At 61.0% G+C, this 19,400-nt stretch overlaps 1 protein-coding gene across 1 annotated transcript; it reads right to left on the bottom strand.

Moving 5' to 3' along the window:
- Window positions 1-400: 400 nt before the first annotated feature.
- Window positions 401-14,146, bottom strand: PKP3 (plakophilin 3). The gene is made up of 14 exons (XM_066366041.1): window positions 14,017-14,146; window positions 12,370-12,565; window positions 10,187-10,266; window positions 9,447-10,078; window positions 9,233-9,356; window positions 4,808-5,012; window positions 4,211-4,385; window positions 3,667-3,784; window positions 2,990-3,160; window positions 2,727-2,912; window positions 2,075-2,228; window positions 1,710-1,902; window positions 1,543-1,630; window positions 401-793 (listed from the first exon to the last, which is right to left on the bottom strand). Exons 1-14 carry the CDS (start codon window positions 14,098-14,100, stop codon window positions 758-760), a joined length of 2,442 nt encoding a protein of 813 aa, XP_066222138.1. The 5' UTR covers window positions 14,101-14,146; the 3' UTR covers window positions 401-757.
- Between the last annotated feature and the right edge of the window lie 5,254 nt (window positions 14,147-19,400).

Genomic DNA, 19,400 nt, shown 5'->3' with positions numbered 1-19,400 from the left:
TGGTCATGCCCCAGGCCCAAGGGAGGACAAAGAGAGCTGTTGGGCGCTTTTGCCACCCGAGCGGGACAGCACCGAAGTTGGTAGCGGTTATTGCGCAGGAAGTCCCCGCCTCTGCTGCATCTGCACCACAGGCGGCACTGAGGCCTCTGCTGCATCTGCACCACAGGCGGCACTGAGGCCTCTGCTGCATCTGCACCACAGGCGGCACTGAGGCCTCTGCCATCTACCCCACCTCCTCCACTCCTGGCCAGTTCTCCTCGCTGGACACTCCCTCCTCCTCGTTCAGGGTCTCCTGACCTGGAGAAGCCTCTGTGTGAGCCCAGGGGCAGACGTGGTTGTACTTGGGGGCGTTGTGGAGGACTCGGGGGTCAGACCAGCCAAAGAAGCATGCGGGACTGTGGATGCTGTCTTCACGATCACCTTTATTCCCGGCGCTGGCTGTCCTGAGGCACTGCCAGGCCATGGCCAGCCCCACGTCTGTCAGCGTGACCTGGTCATCACCCCCACACACCAGAGTAGCCTCAAACCCTGCCCCACCCCCCTGCCCTGCGGAAGCCAAGTCCCCAGCTGCAAGCTCCCTGTCCCCTGTCCTCTCCCTGGTGGCCCGGGCCTTTCCACGTTGCACACGGGGCTCCAGTGAGCAGCCCCTGGGCCATCAGCCTTCTCCTCCAGGCTGGCCGGCAAGCAGCACGGAGCTGCCCGTCTCTCGGAGTCTGGACGGCCGAGTCTCATGGTCCTCCTCTGGGAAAGGCCTCGCCTAGGGGCCCAGGAAGTCCTCCTTTCGATAACCCTTCTGTAGTTGGGGGAGGGCAGTGAGTGAGAGGGTGCCAGCTGCCCTGCATCCCACCCTGCCCTCCCCAGGGTGCTGGTGTGGACCCCTTTCCCTGGGTCAGCTGCCCTGCATCCCACCCTGCCCCCCCCAGGGTGCTGGTGTGGACCCCTTTCCCTGGGTCAGCTGCCCTGCATCCCACCCTGCCCTCCCCAGGGTGCTGGTGTGGACCCCTTTCCCTGGGTCAGCTGCCCTGCATCCCACCCTGCCCTCCCCAGGGTGCTGGTGTGGACCCCTTTCCCTGGGTCAGCTGCCCTGCATCCCACCCTGCCCTCCCCAGGGTGCTGGTGTGGGCCCCTTTCCCTGGGTCAGCTGCCCTGCATCCCACCCTGCCCTCCCCAGGGTGCTGGTGTGGGCCCCTTTCCCTGGGTCAGCTGCCCTGCATCCCACCCTGCCCTCCCCAGGGTGCTGGTGTGGGCCCCTTTCCCTGGGTCAGCTGCCCTGCATCCCACCCTGCCCCCCCCAGGGTGCTGGTGTGGGCCCCTTTCCCTGGGTCAGCTGCCCTGCATCCCACCCTGCCCCCCCCAGGGTGCTGGTGTGGACCCCTTTCCCTGGGTCAGCTGCCCTGCATCCCACCCTGCCCTCCCCAGGGTGCTGGTGTGGGCCCCTTTCCCTGGGTCTCCGGCTCTGCCCTGGTTTCCCAAGTCCCTCCCCATGTCCTGCCCCCAGCCCCCACACCACGGCCCTGCCTGCCCCGGATTGCCGGAACGTACCGCCCGGAAGTCTCGGTGGAGCTTATTGTACTGCCACAGATTGGCCAAGAGGCTGGAGGCTGCCCGGGAGGACTTCTCACTGTCGGGGCTGGGGGACCAGGACAGGAGTCAGCAGGGGACAAGCACAGCCAGAATGCGAGGCCCGGGGAGGGGGGGGGGGTCCTCACCTGTCACGCTTCTTCTTGATGAAGACCAGCTTCCGGAGGCCGTCGAAGTACAGCAGGTCGCGGGCGGCGATGGGACTGGCCACCACCAGGTTGTTGAGCACGGCAATGATGTTCACCAGCACGTCAGCCGGGGGGGACTTCTCGCCCACGCTGCCTGGCAGCTTCTCGATCAGGTGGCTCACCACCTTGGTGGCTGTGGGAGGCCAGGAGGGGAGTGTCAGCCCCTCTCTCGGCCCCCCGGGGAACCGCCATGCCCGTCTGCCCACCAGCTTGCTAGCAGCCGGCGAGCAGCAAATAAAGGCCAGATCCAGGGGAGGGCCCACTGGGCGGGCGAGGGCACAGCCTGGGGCGGGACGCCGACTCACACATCTCGTCCTTGTTCCTGGCATTCCGAGACAGGTTTCGGATGAGGCCGGTCAGCGAGCGCAGCTGGTGGTGGTCGGCCGTGCGGACGCGGTCCAGCAGCGGGTTCAGGATGCGCTCCTGCTCCAGAGCCAGACGGCTGAGCACGCCCGCCCACTGCAGGGGGGAGAGGGGCTGGTGAAGGTGCCAGAGCCCCCTGTGCAGCCTCACGGTCCGCCTGTGGGGAAACTGAGCCAGGACTGGCTCCTCTCTTCTTCTGCACCCCAGCCAGGACCTCACCAAGGGTGTCCCCTTGGCTTAGACCTCCCGGGAACCTCCACCCGACTCCGTGCAGAACCTGAAAGCTCAGGACCCCCGAGGCCTCTCCCGTCTGTGACGCTGACCTCAGCTCCTGCTGCCCCTCAGCGGCATCCTCTCTCCTGCCCCTCCTGCCCAGGCCAGAGGCCTTTACTCTCGGGTCGTGTCCCGCCTTCTCTCCTCTGTCCCTCTGGTGCTCTGACCCGTCCCCAAGTTCACACTGGTCCCGCCGTCCCTCTCCCAACAGACTATAAACTCCCGGGAACAGGCTCCCGTCCCAGTGCGCCCCCATGGGCCCTGCATGCGGCCGGGTGTGGCTCCCCTCAGGCCGGGGAGCCTGCTCTGCGGTCCCCTCACCCTGCGGTCACCGGCTGTGATGTTCTGCAGGGCCCCCGCTGCCGCCTCTGTGGTGTGCCGGTTGAGCTCACAGCGCTGCAGAAGACGGTTGTACAGACCCACGATTTGGGGGCTCCACAGCCACTCGAGGCCCTTGGGGTCCTTGGACACCTCGGCGAAGGTGAGCGCGTCGGCGGTGAGAGGCAGCTGGGCGGGAGGGCGCGGAGTGTCAGCCGGGCTCAGGCCTGGGCAGCTGGCTCCCACCCGCCCAGGCCTGAGCCCACCTCTCGGAGACGCCGGCTCTGTGGCGTGAAGCAGCCCACCACCTCGCCAGGCGGCGCCCCAGCCATGTCCCTACGGCCTCGGCCCTCGAGACGCTGCAGGGCCGAGGGTGGCATCTCGTCATACAGGCGGTAGGACAGGTTCCTCAGCACGCACACAGCGTTCTCCACGCTCTGTGGGGACAGACTGTGGTCGGAACGGGCTGGGAGCCCCCTGCCCCAGCCTCAGACTGTGGTCGGAACGGGCTGGAAGCCCCCCTGCCCCAGCCTCAGACTGTGGTCGGAACGGGCTGGGAGCCCCCTGCCCCAGCCTCAGACTGTGGTCGGAACGGGCTGGGAGCCCCCTGCCCCAGCCTCAGACTGTGGTCGGAACGGGCTGGGAGCCCCCCTGCCCCAGCCTCAGACTGTGGTCGGAACGGGCTGGAAGCCCCCTGCCCCAGCCTCAGACTGTGGTCGGAACGGGCTGGGAGCCCCCCTGCCCCAGCCTCAGACTGTGGTCGGAACGGGCTGGAAGCCCCCTGCCCCAGCCTCAGACTGTGGTCGGAACGGGCTGGAAGCCCCCTGCCCCAGCCTCAGACTGTGGTCGGAACGGGCTGGAAGCCCCCTGCCCCAGCCTCAGACTGTGGTCGGAACGGGCTGGAAGCCCCCCTGCCCCAGCCTCCTCAGCACCGCGGCCCCACCTTGTCCTCGCACTTGCCCACGTCCAGGGCATGGTTGATGTAGGTGACCAGGGCGTCCACCAGCCCGTGGCACTCACGCATCTTCTGGCGAGTGGCCTGGGAGGCTGAGCTGAGGTTCCTGTGGATGGAGGCAGATCAGAGACCCCCACAGGGACCTGAACCCCAGGGCTGAAGTCCTTAGTGACCGTTCCCCCAACGCCTCTGGCCCCTCAACACTTCCTGCTCCTAGTCCTGTCAGGACGCTGCTGGCCCTGGTCCCACTACACGACCATGCCATCCGCTCCCTGAAGTGTTCAGAGGAAGGAGGTTGCGAATGTCAGATCAAGTCCCTGTTTAATGGAGCCAGAGCCTGCAGCCCCCCGAGTGTATTGACATCACACCCGGTGGCCACACCTGCGACCTCTTCCACTCCTGGGTCGGCCTCGCTTGGCCTGTCTACTACTGGCCGTCTCTGCCTTGTTGCTCAGACCTCCCAGGCAACCTGCTGTTTCCCCAGGGCCATTGTCTCGGCCTCCTCAAGCCAAATGCCCCCTGCCCGGTGCACCTGAGGAAGCCCGTGGCGTTGTAGAAGATCTCAGCCTCAGAGGCATTCTGTTGCATGAGGGGTGGTCCCCCAGCCCCCGAGAGAGGGCTCAGCACCAGGTCTGTGAGCTGCTCCAGGGTGTCTCGGGCCAGGCGGTCCTTCAGGTGGTCGCTGGAGGACAGATTCCACAGGATCCCTGGGACAGGTGGGGCCGAGGCCACGGTCAGGGACAGCCCAGCAACCCCTCGGGCTTTTCCAGGGCTGGTGGGGGGAAGCGTCCAGCCTCCCCCAGGGCCCCGCCTGGCACTGTGGGAGGAAGCGTCCAGCCTCCCCCAGGGCCCCGCCTGGCACTGTGGGAGGAAGCGTCCAGCCTCCCCCAGGGCCCCGCCTGGCACTGTGGGCCACTAGGGGGGACAGAGTGTGACTTGGAGAGTCACAGGGCTGCAGCGGCCGCTGCTGAGGAGGACACGGCCCCGGGCACCGCAGACCTGATACAAGGGTGGTCGCGGGGACCGAGGAAAGAAGAGCCGGAACAGGGAGGGCGAGCACAGAGACACAGAACAGAAGGGACCCCGAGGCAGAGCAGGGCGGGGGCGGCGCGGGAGGGGCCCCGGGCACCTGTGACGTTCTTGCGCAGCTCGTCGTCCTGCTCACGCAGCGTCCGCAGCAGCTCGAAGATGCCGTTCTCCTCCACCAGGGCCAGCTTGTTGTCGGCGTTGTCGTAGATGAGGTTGCGCATGGCGCCCGTGGCGTGGCGCTGCACCTCCTGGTTGGCGTGGTTGAAGAGCTTCACCAGCCGAGGCACGGCCTGAAGGCTGCGGGCCTGTGGGCACCAGCACGCGGGGTTAGCACACGTGTGCACGCTGTACAGGTGTGCACAGAGGTGTGCAGAAGCATGCAGGGATAGACAGAGGTGTGCAGATGTGTGCAGGTATGTACAGAGCACAGGGCTAGGCGGGTCTGTGTAGAGATGTGCAGGTGTGCACAGAGGTGTGCAGAAGCATGCAGGGACAGACAGGTGTGCAGATGTGTGCAGGTATACACAGAGTGCAGGGCTAGGTGGGTCTGTATAGAGATGTACAGGTGTGCACAGAGGTGTGCAGAAGCATGCAGGGACAGACAGAGGTGTGCAGATGTGTGCAGGTGTGCACAGAGCGCAGGTCTAGGCGGGTCTGTATAGAGATGTGCAGGTGTGCACAGAGGTGTGCAGAAGCATGCAGGGACAGACAGAGGTGTGCAGATGTGTGCAGGTATATACAGAGTGCAGGGCTAGGCGGGTCTGTATAGAGATGTGCAGGTGTGCACAGAGGTGTGCAGAAGCATGCAGGGACAGACAGAGGTGTGCAGATGTGTGCAGGTATACACAGAGTGCAGGGCTAGGCGGGTCTGTATAGAGATGTGCAGGTATGCACAGAGGTGTGCAGAAGCATGCAGCGATAGACAGAGGTGTGCAGATGTGTGCAGGTATGTACAGAGTGCAGGGCTAGGCGGGTCTGTACAGAGATGTGCAGGTGTGCACAGAGGTGTGCAGAAGCATGCAGGGACAGACAGAGGTGTGCAGATGTGTGCAGGTATACACAGAGTGCAGGGCTAGGCGGGTCTGTATAGAGATGTGCAGGTGTGCACAGAGGTGTGCAGAAGCATGCAGCGATAGACAGAGGTGTGCAGATGTGTGCAGGTATGTACAGAGTGCAGGGCTAGGCGGGTCTGTACAGAGATGTGCAGGTGTGCACAGAGGTGTGCAGAAGCATGCAGGGACAGACAGAGGGGTGCAGATGTGTGCAGGTATACACAGAGTGCAGGGCTAGGCGGGTCTGTATAGAGATGTGCAGGTGTGCACAGAGGTGTGCAGAAGCATGCAGGGACAGACAGAGGTGTGCAGATGTGTGCAGGTATACACAGAGTGCAGGGCTAGGCGGGTCTGTATAGAGATGTGCAGGTGTGCACAGAGGTGTGCAGAAGCATGCAGGGATAGACAGAGGTGTGCAGATGTGTGCAGGTATATACAGAGCACAGGGCTAGGCAGGTCTGTGTAGAGATGTGCAGGTGTGCACAGAGGTGTGCAGAAGCATGCAGGGACAGACAGAGGTGTGCAGATGTGTGCAGGTATATACAGAGTGCAGGGCTAGGCGGGTCTGTATAGAGATGTGCAGGTGTGCACAGAGGTGTGCAGAAGCATGCAGCGATAGACAGAGGTGTGCAGATGTGTGCAGGTATGTACAGAGTGCAGGGCTAGGCGGGTCTGTACAGAGATGTGCAGGTGTGCACAGAGGTGTGCAGAAGCATGCAGGGACAGACAGAGGGGTGCAGATGTGTGCAGGTATACACAGAGTGCAGGGCTAGGCGGGTCTGTATAGAGATGTGCAGGTGTGCACAGAGGTGTGCAGAAGCATGCAGGGACAGACAGAGGTGTGCAGATGTGTGCAGGTATACACAGAGTGCAGGGCTAGGCGGGTCTGTATAGAGATGTGCAGGTGTGCACAGAGGTGTGCAGAAGCATGTAGGGATAGACAGAGGTGTGCAGATGTGTGCAGGTATACACAGAGTGCAGGGCTAGGCGGGTCTGTACAGAGATGTGCAGGTGTGCACAGAGGTGTGCAGAAGCATGCAGGGACAGAGGTGTGCAGGTGTGTGCAGGTATGTACAGAGCGCAGGGCTAGGCGGGTCTGTATAGAGATGTGCAGGTGTGCACAGAGGTGTGCAGAAGCATGCAGGGACAGAGGTGTGCAGGTGTGTGCAGGTATGTACAGAGCGCAGGGCTAGGCGGGTCTGTATAGAGATGTGCAGGTGTGCACAGAGGTGTGCAGAAGCATGCAGGGACAGACAGAGGTGTGCAGATGTGTGCAGGTGTGCACAGAGCGCAGGTCTAGGCGGGTCTGTATAGAGATGTGCAGGTGTGCACAGAGGTGTGCAGAAGCATGCAGGGACAGACAGAGGTGTGCAGATGTGTGCAGGTATGCACAGAGCGCAGGTCTAGGCGGGTCTGTATAGAGATGTACAGGTGTGCGCAGAGGTGTGCAGAAGCATGCAGGGACAGAGGTGTGCAGATGTGTGCAGGTATGTACAGAGTGCAGGGCTAGGCGGGTCTGTATAGAGATGTGCAGGTGTGCACAGAGGTGTGCAGAAGCATGCAGGGATAGACAGAGGTGTGCAGGTGTGTGCAGGTATATACAGAGGGCAGGTCTAGGCGGGTCTGTATAGAGATGTGCAGGTGTGCACAGAGGTGTGCAGAAGCATGCAGGGATAGACAGAGGTGTGCAGGTGTGTGCAGGTATGTACAGAGTGCAGGGCTAGGCGGGTCTGTATAGAGATGTGCAGGTGTGCACAGAGGTGTGCAGAAGCATGCAGGGACAGACAGAGGTGTGCAGATGTGTGCAGGTATGTACAGAGGGCAGGTCTAGGCGGGTCTGTGTAGAGATGTGCAGGTGTGCACAGAGGTGTGCAGAAGCATGCAGGGATAGACAGAGGTGTGCAGGTGTGTGCAGGTATATACAGAGTGCAGGGCTAGGCGGGTCTGTATAGAGATGTGCAGGTGTGCACAGAGGTGTGCAGATGCGTGCAGGGACAGACAGAGGTGTGCAGATGTGTGCAGGTATGTACAGAGTGCAGGGCTAGGTGGGTCTGTGTAGAGATGTGCAGGTGTGCACAGAGGTGTGCAGAAGCATGCAGGGATAGACAGAGGTGTGCAGGTGTGTGCAGGTATGTACAGAGTGCAGGGCTAGGCGGGTCTGTATAGAGATGTGCAGGTGTGCACAGAGGTGTGCAGATGTGTGCAGGGACAGACAGAGGTGTGCAGATGTGTGCAGGTATGTACAGAGTGCAGGGCTAGGTGGGTCTGTGTAGAGATGTGCAGGTGTGCACAGAGGTGTGCAGAAGCATGCAGGGATAGACAGAGGTGTGCAGGTGTGTGCAGGTATGTACAGAGTGCAGGGCTGGGCGGGTCTGTATAGAGATGTGCAGGTGTGCACAGAGGTGTGCAGAAGCATGCAGGGACAGACAGAGGTGTGCAGATGTGTGCAGGTATGTACAGAGGGCAGGTCTAGGCGGGTCTGTATAGAGATGTGCAGGTGTGCACAGAGGTGTGCAGAAGCATGCAGGGATAGACAGAGGTGTGCAGGTGTGTGCAGGTATATACAGAGTGCAGGGCTAGGCGGGTCTGTATAGAGATGTGCAGGTGTGCACAGAGGTGTGCAGATGCGTGCAGGGACAGACAGAGGTGTGCAGATGTGTGCAGGTATGTACAGAGTGCAGGGCTAGGTGGGTCTGTGTAGAGATGTGCAGGTGTGCACAGAGGTGTGCAGAAGCATGCAGGGATAGACAGAGGTGTGCAGGTGTGTGCAGGTATGTACAGAGTGCAGGTCTAGGTGGGTCTGTATAGAGATGTGCAGGTGTGCACAGAGGTGTGCAGAAGCATGCAGGGACAGACAGAGGGGTGCAGGTGTGTGCAGGTCTAGGCAGGTCTGTATAGAGATGTGCAGGTGTGCACAGAGGTGTGCAGAAGCATGCAGGGACAGACAGAGGTGTGCAGGTGTGTGCAGGTATACAGAGTGCAGGGCTAGGCGGGTCTGTATAGAGATGTACAGGTGTGCGCAGATTGTGCAGGTGGGTAAGGGTGTGCAAATGCATGCAGGTGCGTACAGTGGTGCGCAGGTGTGTGCAGAGGTGCGAAGGTATATAGAGATGTGTACAGAGCTGTGCACAGGTAGTTGCAGAGGTGTGCAGGTGTGTACAGATCGTGTAGATGCGTAGAGCTGTGCAGGTAGTTGCAGAAGTGTGCATGTGTACACAGGTTGTGCAGATGTGTAGGGCTGTGCAGGTGAATCCGGCTGTGTATGGATGTGTGCGGGTGTAGGTAGACATGTGCAGCGTGGTGCAGGTGTATGCAGACATATGCAAATCACTCCCTCCTGCTCCTCCTCTCTGAGGAGGATCTGGGCAGGATGAAGTCTGCCCAGCCGGCTGGGGGATCAGGAAGGGGTAGGGTGGTCAGGGACCAGAGGTCCGTGAAAGGTAGGGGTCAGCGAGGGTGTTCACGGTGGTCACCTGCTTCTTGGCTGCTGCGTCGCTGTAGCACTTGTGCTGAATGTAGGCTGCTCCCAGCACCTGCAGGTTGGGGTCTGAGGCCATGAGGTACTTAACTGCTGATGGCAAGTCAATGTCATCGAAGCTGCAGAGACAGGGGTCAAGGGTCAGGCTGACCCCGAGCACCAGCCGGGGCCATGGCAGCAGCCCCCTCCCCACGCCAGGCCCAGCTCACCCACTGCTGAGTCTCTGCAGGGTGCGTTGGCCGCTGTAGCTGTCCAGCCCACGCACATCCGGCAGGTGGCCCGCCTCGCCCAGGCTGAGGCTGAGGCTGCGCACTGAGGGCACTCGGGCCACGGGCTCCAGGACGCCCCCGGGCAGGGCCCCCGCCCCCACGCGGCTGCGATGGCTGCTCTGGAACCGCTGCAGGGTCCGCATGGCGGGGGCACGGATAGTCCGGCTGGGCGGCCCTTCCGCAGCATCGGGCCAGTCGAGGCCTCCCGCCCGGCCGGAACTGGAGCTGGCCTGGCGCTCATAGGCGAAGGCTCGGTAGGCGGAGGCGGCCGCGGGCTCCAGCTGCTCGGACACCACGCTGCAGTGGTCGTCCAGACCCCCGGACCCCAGCCGCAGTGAGCGCAGGGACAAGGTGTCGTAGTCCACCCGGCTCCCCGCCCCGCCACGCTCGTGGAAGGACACGGGCCGGGTGGGCATGGGGGCGCCGGGCGGGGCTCCTCCGTACCCCGCGGCGCCGAAGGCGCTGCTCCCGTTGTGGGCCGAGCTCAGCCTCCGGCTGCAGCTCAGGTCCACGGCTGAGCGGGAGGACCAGGCCGCGGGGCTGTGGGCAGGCTTGGCGATGGGCCGGAAGGTCTGTGGGCAGGACGGGGAGGGCAGTGAGGTGGTGGTGGGGGGCTGGGGCTCCCCCTGACCTAGGAGACCACAACCTCCCTCAGAGCTGCCCCCGTGGCTGTCACTCACCGAGGTGCTGTCCCCACTCAGGCCCTGGGAGCGGGAGCTGAAGCCTGTCTGCAGGGTGTGGTACTGGCCCCGGGCTGTACCTGTGGACAGGTGGACAGGGACAGTGGAAATTTGGCCGGGCCCAGTGGCAAAGCACTGGCCTCCCGCCTCCCCTCCTGGACCCTGGGACTCAGGCCAGGAGTGGGCAGGCAGGTGTCTGGACCCTGGTCCTTGCGATCACGTCATCTGTCTCTCTCATGGCTCCTCTCTCTTCCAGCTGTGCTGGGGGATAGACAAGCCCACCCCGATGACCTCCCAGAGCCCTGGGGAGTGTGCCAGGGACTCCTGTGTCAGTTCTCCTGTCTGCCAGCGTACAGCGCCCTCCTCCAGGAAGCCACACCGACCTCCTGTGAGCCAGTCCTGTGCTGTGGTCACACAGAAGTGAGGCTTCGCTCACCGACGGGTCTCCTTGGACCGGTCTGCCCTGAGGGGCCATCCCTTGTCCCACCTGACAGAGCCACACCCACCCCATCCAGTCATACACACACTGAGGGCAGTGGCGCCAGCCTGACTCCGTGGTGAGTGGACAGACGGGTGGGTGGACGGAGGGCAGAAGGTGGAGACGCAGGCGACAGATTGTCGTGAAGATGGGTGGATGGGTGGACAGACAGACTGGAGGGTGAGAGGGATGTCTAGGCCAGGAGGAGGGAGGGCGGGAAGGACAGTGAGCAGACACCTGGGTGGTGACCTGGTGGGTGCAGGGCGGACAGACAGGTGGGTGGGGGGTGGTTGGTCAGACGGGCGGATGGACAGATGAGGGGTGCATAGGAAGAGGGTGAAAACACCCGGGTCAAACCCGCAGCGTGGCGGGACAGACTGGGCGGGGTGGGCACCAGGGTGAGGCGAGGGGCAGGGTCTCTGGGCAGGGAGGGGCTGCCTGCAGGATGTGTCTCTGCCAGGGTCCTTGCTGGGGCCACAGCTGAGGTGGGGGGAAGAGTCCCATCTCCCCAGGGTGGGGTGAAGGGAAGGGACCTTGTGCCCCCCCCCAACCTCTGTTTCAGACCCGCCCTGGTTAATGAGGCTTCTAGGCAGGGACTATTAACCCTTTGACGCTAGTGAGGCTCAGCCTGGGGGGGGGTACACCCCCAGCCTGGGGATCTTACCCCCACCTCAAATTATAATCTTCCTGCCCCTAATTGGCAGGGCATCCAGGGTGGTAATTAATCCCTCTCTGCTCCATCCTCCACCCTGTGACCCCTGGGCACCAACTTGGGCACCAGCGAGGCTGAGGCCTGGGGGTCAGGGGTGAGGCCTGAGGAATCCAGGCTGCCTTGGTGGGCCCTATGCTGGATGACTTTCATGTGAACCACTATGGACGGGGGCCTCTGCCCCTGACATCCTGGGCGGTTCAGCTTACTGTCTAACCTTGGCCCCTCTCGCTGTGGCGGGGTGAGGGAGGAAATGGCATTAACAGTCATGCGCACACACACACAGTCACACAGGACGCACATACATGTGTGCACACGCACACACACATACACAGTCACACAGGACGCACATACATGTGTGCACATGCTCACACACACACCAGTGGAGTCAGGATGCCTGCACAGGGCAGTCTGGCTGGCCCTGTGGGCCCCTCCACCCGCTGTTCTCACAGAGAGTATCTGGGTCACTCCAGTGGGGCCTCCCCTGCAATTCCATAGGGGACCCTGGTCAGACGGGCAGGCGGGTGGCTCCTGTCCAGAATTCCCAGACCTGCCCTCACAGTGCTGTCTGCTCTTTCCCGCGGGGCACAAGGGTGGGGAGGGGCCCTGGAGTCGAGCGTCTGTGTCTTCCTGGGACCGAAGTGTGTGTCTGGGTGTCTCTGAGACCCTGTGCGAGCCTGTCAGGTGGGACGGGACGCGTGCCTATCCCGGGTTTGCCCCAGAGATGGGCCTGGTTGGCCGGCCTGGGCTGAGGGGGCAGGTGGGGCCCAGCCAGGCTCGGCCAGGAGGACCCCTGGGTCCCTGTGGGGTGGTGGGCGGCCCCACCCATGGCTTCTCCCACGCTCGCCTGGGCGGGGCGGTGACTCAGTGCAGGCCGCAGTGAGTCAGGGCGCTGAACCCTGGAGCCAGCCTCATGGAGGCCTGAGGCCCGGGCACCGCCACACCCGCCGAGACCCCCTCTTCCGCGGCCGTCCCCACCGCCAGGCGTCCGCCTACCTCTGGCCGCCCTGGCGACCCCGTCGGGCTCCGCGGTCCCGTTGTGCCTCGGCTGCTGGCCCAGCTGCAGCAGGCGGGCGCGGACCTGCTCCTGGACCCGGGCGGCTCGCAGCCGCTCGGCCTCCGGCCCCTCCGCGCCCCGGCGGTCCAGCTGCAGGTCGGAGGGCAGCGCCAGGGAGCACACGCCAGCCTCGGGCTGCAGGGCCGACAGCAGGAAGTTACCGTCCTGCATGGCGGCAGACACGCGGGGCCGAGCTCGCCTGGCCTGGGCCGCCGCGGCCGCCTCCAGCCCCAACTGTCTTCACGTCTCTCGTCCTGAGCCGCCCTGTCCCCGAAGTCCCCTCCTGGATGGCCTCGCCCAGAGCCTCCCGGAGACAGACGCCAACCCAGCCCTGAGCTTGGCTGGGGGCGGGGACACCTGAGCCAGGTGGGAGGGAGGGGCCACTGCCTGCTGAAGGTGGAATTTGGGCGGAAGAACAGGCCCTGCTCGGCCTAGGACGGCCCCGACGGGCCCCTCCTTCAGCCCATCCCAGGACGAGGCCACAGGGGCCACAGGGGTCTGAGCCCAAGTTTGTTCCCTCTGTAAAGGCCTCACCAGGCCGTCTGGGTCGGGGGCTGCCTAACCAGGTCCTATTGTCCTAAGGTCAGCCACTCCCAGGGGTCTGAAGCGGAGGGGTTCTGCCTGGGGGTGGGGGGTGGGGGTGGGGGTGCTTTAGGCAACTCCAGGAGCCCCGCCAGGAGGCTGAGGGGGACCCAGGCAGGGGTCGTTGTCACTGTTAGGGGTCAGGGGTCAGTGCTACGGGTCAGGGCTGAGGAGAAAGGGCTGAGGGCGGGAGGGGCCTTATCAGGACCTTGTCTCCATCCTGGGTTCCTTCAGAAGCTTCCTCCCTAAGGCAGACCCCTCCAGACCGCTGTCCCCAGGTGTTGGAAATCAGTGCCGGCTTTGCCCCCCACCTCTGCAGAGGCCTCCCAGGCTGGCTGGGCTCTCTCCGGAGCCCCTCCCAGGCTCCTGCCCCCAGGCTCGGAGGCGGGAAGGAAGCCGTTCCCAACACGTGAGTCAGGGCTCCGCAGGGCTATGATGGGACAGGCGGGCGGGGCTGCCCCAGGGGACTGACTCAGAGAGGCCCTCTTCCTAACCGGTGGGCTGGAGCTGGGTGTGCAGAACCCAGGAGTCCTGCAGAGCTGGGACTCAGGGGTCAGAGTGGGGGGGGGGGCTAGGCAGTGGGTCTCCCTGAGCCCCTCACCCAGCTGGAGTAGGCCTGGCATGGATCCAGGAGAGGCCCCTGGTAGACTCGGGGCACGGGCTGGGGGCCCTTGCGTACTCCCTGCGTTCCCCTGTCCCCGATGGGGACTCTAATAGCCTCTCCCTCCCTAGAGCCTGCCTCTCTCCAGGGGTCCTCCCCTCACCCACCAGAGATGTTTTCCTTAATTCGCAATCAGTCCTGCCAGGGACATGGCCCAAGATGGGAATGGGGTGGGGGGGCAGTGGCCTGGAAGGAGGAGGGCAGAGGTCAGTGCGGGGAGGAGGCAGCTGGGAGTGGTCAGAAGGCAGTGTAGGGGGGGGTTAGAGGGTCCCTGGAAAGGGCAGGATAAAGCCAGGGGCGGGGCCTCTACGCTGGAGGAGGGGGTACAGAACGGGAGACCTACCCATTTGGTGGTCCGGGGGACACTGCCAGGCCCGTGGTTCCTTCCCGAGACGGCTGCCGCCGTGTGAGGGGTCCGGGGCTCCATCCCCGGCTCGGCAAGCTCTTCGGGGAGACTCACTGTGGGGCAGAGCTGTGGGGGCACGGGAGGGCGGGGTGGGAACGCCCGAGCACCCAGCTCATCAGACCGGTTGCTTCCCTGGGAGACGTGTTTTGTGTGGAAAAATCCCGAGAGACAAGTTGGTGCAGTGCTGAGCGCGCCCGGAGGCGCACGCCTGGACAGGGACAGGCCCGCCCTTCACTGGGGGTCCCCCCAGGCCCCCTGGGTCCTCAGAGGCCAGGCCCGGGGGGCGTATGGCTGGGGCAGGCTGCAGGTGGGCCTCTGAAGGGCCTGTGGGGAAGCCCCCGGTGGGGGGGCTTTGGTGAGGTTGCAGCCATGGGAAGGAGAGTAGGCACCCCGGGGGTGGGGTGGCCGCTTTCAACAGCTGCAGGGTCCCCAAGGCCCGTTCTGTGACACTTCCTCTCCCCTCCTGGCAAAGAGGGCTGTGTGTACCCAAAGCTGTGAGGAACCTTCCTGAGGGCATGTGGACCCCTCCCCACCATGGACCTCTTGCCTCTGTGACTCAGTGTCCCTGGAAAGCCTGAGATCCCAGGCTCACTCTCTCTAACTGCTGCTGGGACAGTGGAACCAGCCATGGCCTGGACCTGTCCCTACCGCTCTCAAGCCCAGGCTAGAGCCCGTCAGACCCCTGGACCAGCCAGCTTTCTTCGGTCTTCCTCTACCTGGATCCCGTGTGTGGGGAGGAAGCAGGAGGAAGATGCACTGTGGTCTTCCTGGAGGAGGCAAGCCTGTGGCAGAGGGAGGAGGATTCACTGGGAGAGCTCAGAAGACAGATGGTAGGGCCCACTGCGTGGCAGAGCCTGGGGTTCCACATTCGACCCCTTCAGGCACCTTTGCTGCACCTTCAGGGCAAGAACCTGGAACCTGAGGCTCTCGAGGATGAGTTGAGTGACTCTCTTGAGCCTGAATTCTGCCTAGGCAAGACCCGATGGGGGACAGGTTAGCTGCTACACCCCTTCGTCTGACAGGGCTGAATGAACGGGCTGGGACGCCTCCTGGAGGCAGGGACCCCCGGGCGGCTGTCACAAACGTCTCGGAGAGAGAAGCTGGGGAAAAGAAGGAGGCTGTGGCGGAGAGGTCTCAGGGCCCAGAGTCAGAACGGGTGGTGGTGGTGGAAGGAGGACACCCCCCTGGAGGGGGCTTTGGTGACCTGGAGCTAGGGGTGAGACCCAGAGGGCAACCCTTCTTCCCTCCCCGCCGTGGGGAGCCTGCAGGGGGGCGTGTTAGGAGTAGAAGATGGGGAGGAAAATCTCAAAGATGTTAGCAGCAAAATAATAGTCAAAACAAAATTCAGGAGCGCGCAGGCGCACAGAGAAGTTGAGTCACCGCGGCGGCGGGGGCGGGGATCGGCGGTGCACACAGCCCACCCGAGTGGGAGTGGCGCAGTTCATTCAGCGCAGCCCCCGCGCGAGTTGCTGACCGGGGCGTGGGGCGCAGCTCGCCTGCGAGGGTCCCAGGGGTACTTGCTGCCTCTCGGCGTCTGGGCTGCTTGGCGCTGCGCCCACGCTCGCAAATCTTTCTTCATCGCGCGGTCTGGGCTCTCTCCAAGGCCAGCCCAGTCCCTGCCTCCTCCAGGGAACCCACCTGGGTTTTCAGCCTGGACCTCACCCTTAATCCTGGGTGCCCCTGGGTGGGACACACGGGACCTGGAATCCGCTGCTCCCCCAGTTCCCGATTTGCACCTTTGGTGTGAAAGGTACCCCAGGGATACGGGTCTGAGTTGGCCCCGGGGGTGGGGTTGGGGGGGCATGTTTCATCCACACTCATATCCCCCCCACCCCCGCCGTCGACCTGCCCCTCTTTCTGAGCTCTTCCCGTGCACAGGGTACTTCTCCGGGAAAGGTGTGTCTGACCACGACAAATTTAACTCTCACGGGAGCTCTCCTGCTGGGGTCCAGACGAGGAGCAAACACAATGGGCGGTCAGGACAGCTGGGAGCCTCCGGGATCCTTGAACCGCTTTCTAAGCAGAGGCCCCAATGAGGAACCAGTTTTGCACTGGAGGACCCAAAATGGAATTATAGGGTGGCTGGAGCCCAGACTAGAGGGGGGCGGGGGGAGGAGCCACGCGAATTTTTGGGTGCTTTTTGGCAGTGGAGTGATGATTTTAGACTTGTGTTTCAAACAGCTTCTGTAAGGAGAGTGAATTCAAGGAAGCGCTGAGACTGGTGGGCAGGTGGTGGTCTGGGGTCTGGAGGGAGCAGGGGGCTTGGAGACAAAGAGCTGTGGCCCCACCCCCTGCAGTGCCCCCCTTCCCCCAGGAGTGAAAGCTGATGCCACCTCCGTCAGAGTCCTGAGAGAAATAGCAATAAGGATTCACAGGCACGGTTTACCCAGGGCTGCCCATGTACTAGGCAGGTTGCTAAGAAAAATATTTGTCACACTCTGTCCTTAATCCTTGCAGGAACCCCAGCAGGGCGAAGCTGTGCCCGCCTCCTTCACAGATAGGGAAACCGAGGTTCCTTGAGGCCTGATGAGTTTCCAGAAGTTACAGTACGTAGGTCGTAGGGGGTTATAGAGAGACTTCTTACCCCGAGCAACAGCAGGGCAGGAGCAGTCATGGGGGCCTGTGCTGGCTGGTGGGTTGGGGGCCTTGGCAAGCAGCGAGGGTCCCCCAGCTAGGTGGAGGCCACCTCCTCCATTGGGGCTAATGGGTCTGTGCCACTTGCTTTAGTTTGGTTTAAACCTGTAGTCTTGTTTTATTAACATTTTTTGATTGATTTGAGAGAGAGAGAGAAACAGCAATGTGTTGTCCCACTCATGTACGCAGTCATTGGTTGATTCCTGTATGTGCCCTGTCCAGGGATCCAACCGACAACTTTGGCGCAGGAGGATGATGCTCTAACAGCTGAGTTACCTGGCCAGAGGCACTTTGGTCCTCTTCCCACTTCCATGAACCCTTTCCCTGCACCCTTGCCGCTGCAAGCCCCTTGCTCTTGGGTGTGGTCATCACAGGGCTTGGAAACTCTCAGTTGTCTTTGGCTTGAAGGACATCAGGGGACAACTTTTGGCTTGTACTTTCTCTCCCTCAGGACTTGGTGGTGTACGTTTTGCTCATTCTGCATCATGGAGAAATCAGAGTTGGCCTAATCCAGGTGGTGGTGTGTGTGTGTATGTGTGTATGTGTGTGGGGGGGGGGGGCACGTAACGCCCACTGCCTGCCATCCAGCAGGGTTTTTACCTCTGGAGTCCAGTGACTTCATGTATATGTGTTTTGGGTAATGTTTTGGCATCAGTGTTTTGAACTAGACATTCTGGCATTTATTTATTTTGGAAAAGTTTTCTTCTGCTATATCACTCACCTATTATTATTATTTTTTCCTTTTTCATTCCTTCTCATCATCTAGCTTGTCTACGCTCCATTTCCTACTGTCTTCTCATAAATCACTTTTAGCTGTTCCTTCCCATTTCATTTTGTGTGCTTTTCTCAAAAATGTCTTCTGTTTCCCGACAGGGTTTTCAACAATGGCTATTCTTAATTGTGAAATTCTAAAGTAGCTTTTGTTTCTGTAAAGTTTTTATTTTTCTTTTCTATTTCTCTACCAAGTCTGTCAGATAATTTCCTTTGTTTTTATCATTGATTTTTTTTTTAAATTTGGTAGGGAAGGCAAGTGTACACATAATACGAAGATCTTCGCCTGTATTTTTTTTTAAAGATTCTTTTCTTTTTTTTTTTTAATTTTTTATTTATTCATTTTAGAGAGGAGAGGGAGAGAAAGAGAGAGAGAGAAGAGACAGAGAGAGAGAGAAGGGGGGAGGAGCTGGAAGCATCAACTCCCATATGTGCCTTGACCAGGCACGCCCAGGGTTTCGAACCGGCGACCTCAGCATTTCCAGTTTCCAGGTCGACGCTTTATCCACTGCACCACTACAGGTCAGGCCTGATTTTTTTTTTTTTTGCAAGAGAAAGAGAGAGACAGAGACAAATAGGAACAGACAGGCAAGAAAGGAGAGAGATGAGAAGCATCAATTCTTTGTTGCGGCTCCTTAGTTGTTCATTGATTGCTTTTGGGGTGGGGGTGGGCTCCAGGAGAGCAAGTGACCCCTTGCTCGAGCTGGCAACCTCGGGGTTTTGAACCTGGGTCCTCTGCATCCCAGTTCGACTCTCTATCCACTGCGCCTCCGCCTGGTCATGCTCATTGATTTTTTTTCAGGACTATTTTTTTATAGCAGTTTTAGGTTCACAGAACAATTAAGAGGAAAGTACTGAGATTGCCATTCTCCCCACCCCCTCCATGCACAGCCTTCCCCATTACCAAGGGCCCCCACTAGAGGGCGTGTGTGTTACCCTTGAGGAACCTGCACTGATACATCCTAATCGCCCAGTCTTGGTGTTTGCACATTCTAGAGGTTTGGGCAAACGCACTCACCACTCTATCAATCGTATTTTCGCCGCCTACGGGTCCTCTGTGCTCACCTGCTCACCCTTCCCTCCCACTGCTGCCCCTGGCGACCACTGGTCTTTTTCTGTCCCCATAGTTGTGCCTTTCCCAGAGTGTCATAAGAGCTGGAATCCCGCACAGTGTGTGGTCCTTATCCTAAGTGTGTGGCTCCTCTCTTTTCGTAATATGTATTTTAATTTTCCTCCGTGTCTTTTCATGACCCGGCAGCTCAGTTCTCTTTGCCTAATATTCCACGGGCTGGATGGACTGTTGTTTACTCACTCGTTCTTTCTGTGGAAAGGCAACGTTGTTGCTTCCGAGTCTTGGCGATTATGAATCAAGTTGCTACACCCAACCATATCCAGGCTTTTGTGTGGACATGTTTCCAACTCCTCTGGGTAAACACAAGGAGCGCAAGTGCTGGATCCTGTGGGGAGAGTATGTTTGGTTTTGTGAGAAATCGCCAAACTGCCTCCGGAAGCGGCTGCACCCCCGGCACCCCCACAGCAGCGAGGGAGACGCCTGCTGCTCCGTGTCCCCTGGCCCTGGGGTGTCCGTGCTCTGGCCTCTGGCCTCTGGCCTCTCCAGGAGGTGTGCAGTGATGTCCCACTGTTTTAGTTTGCATTTCCCTGATGACATATGATGTTTGAGCATCTTTGCATATGCTTATTTGCTGTCTGTATATCATTTTTAGTAAGGTCTTTGGCCTATTTTTTTTTTTAATTTGGACTATTTGTTTTCTTATTTAAAATTGTTGAATTTTTGCCTGACCTGTGGTGGCGCAGTGGATAAAGCGTCTACCTGGAATGCTGAGGTCGCCGGTTCAAAACCCTGGGCTTGCCTGGTCAAGGCACATATGGGAGTTGATGCTTCCTGCTCCTTCCCC

The sequence above is a fragment of the Saccopteryx leptura genome, chromosome 1 (genome assembly GCF_036850995.1).
Source record: "Saccopteryx leptura isolate mSacLep1 chromosome 1, mSacLep1_pri_phased_curated, whole genome shotgun sequence".
Taxonomy (NCBI): domain Eukaryota; kingdom Metazoa; phylum Chordata; class Mammalia; order Chiroptera; family Emballonuridae; genus Saccopteryx; species Saccopteryx leptura.
Note: the sequence above shows the minus strand (reverse complement) of the source record. Positions and strands in the feature narration are given on the sequence as shown.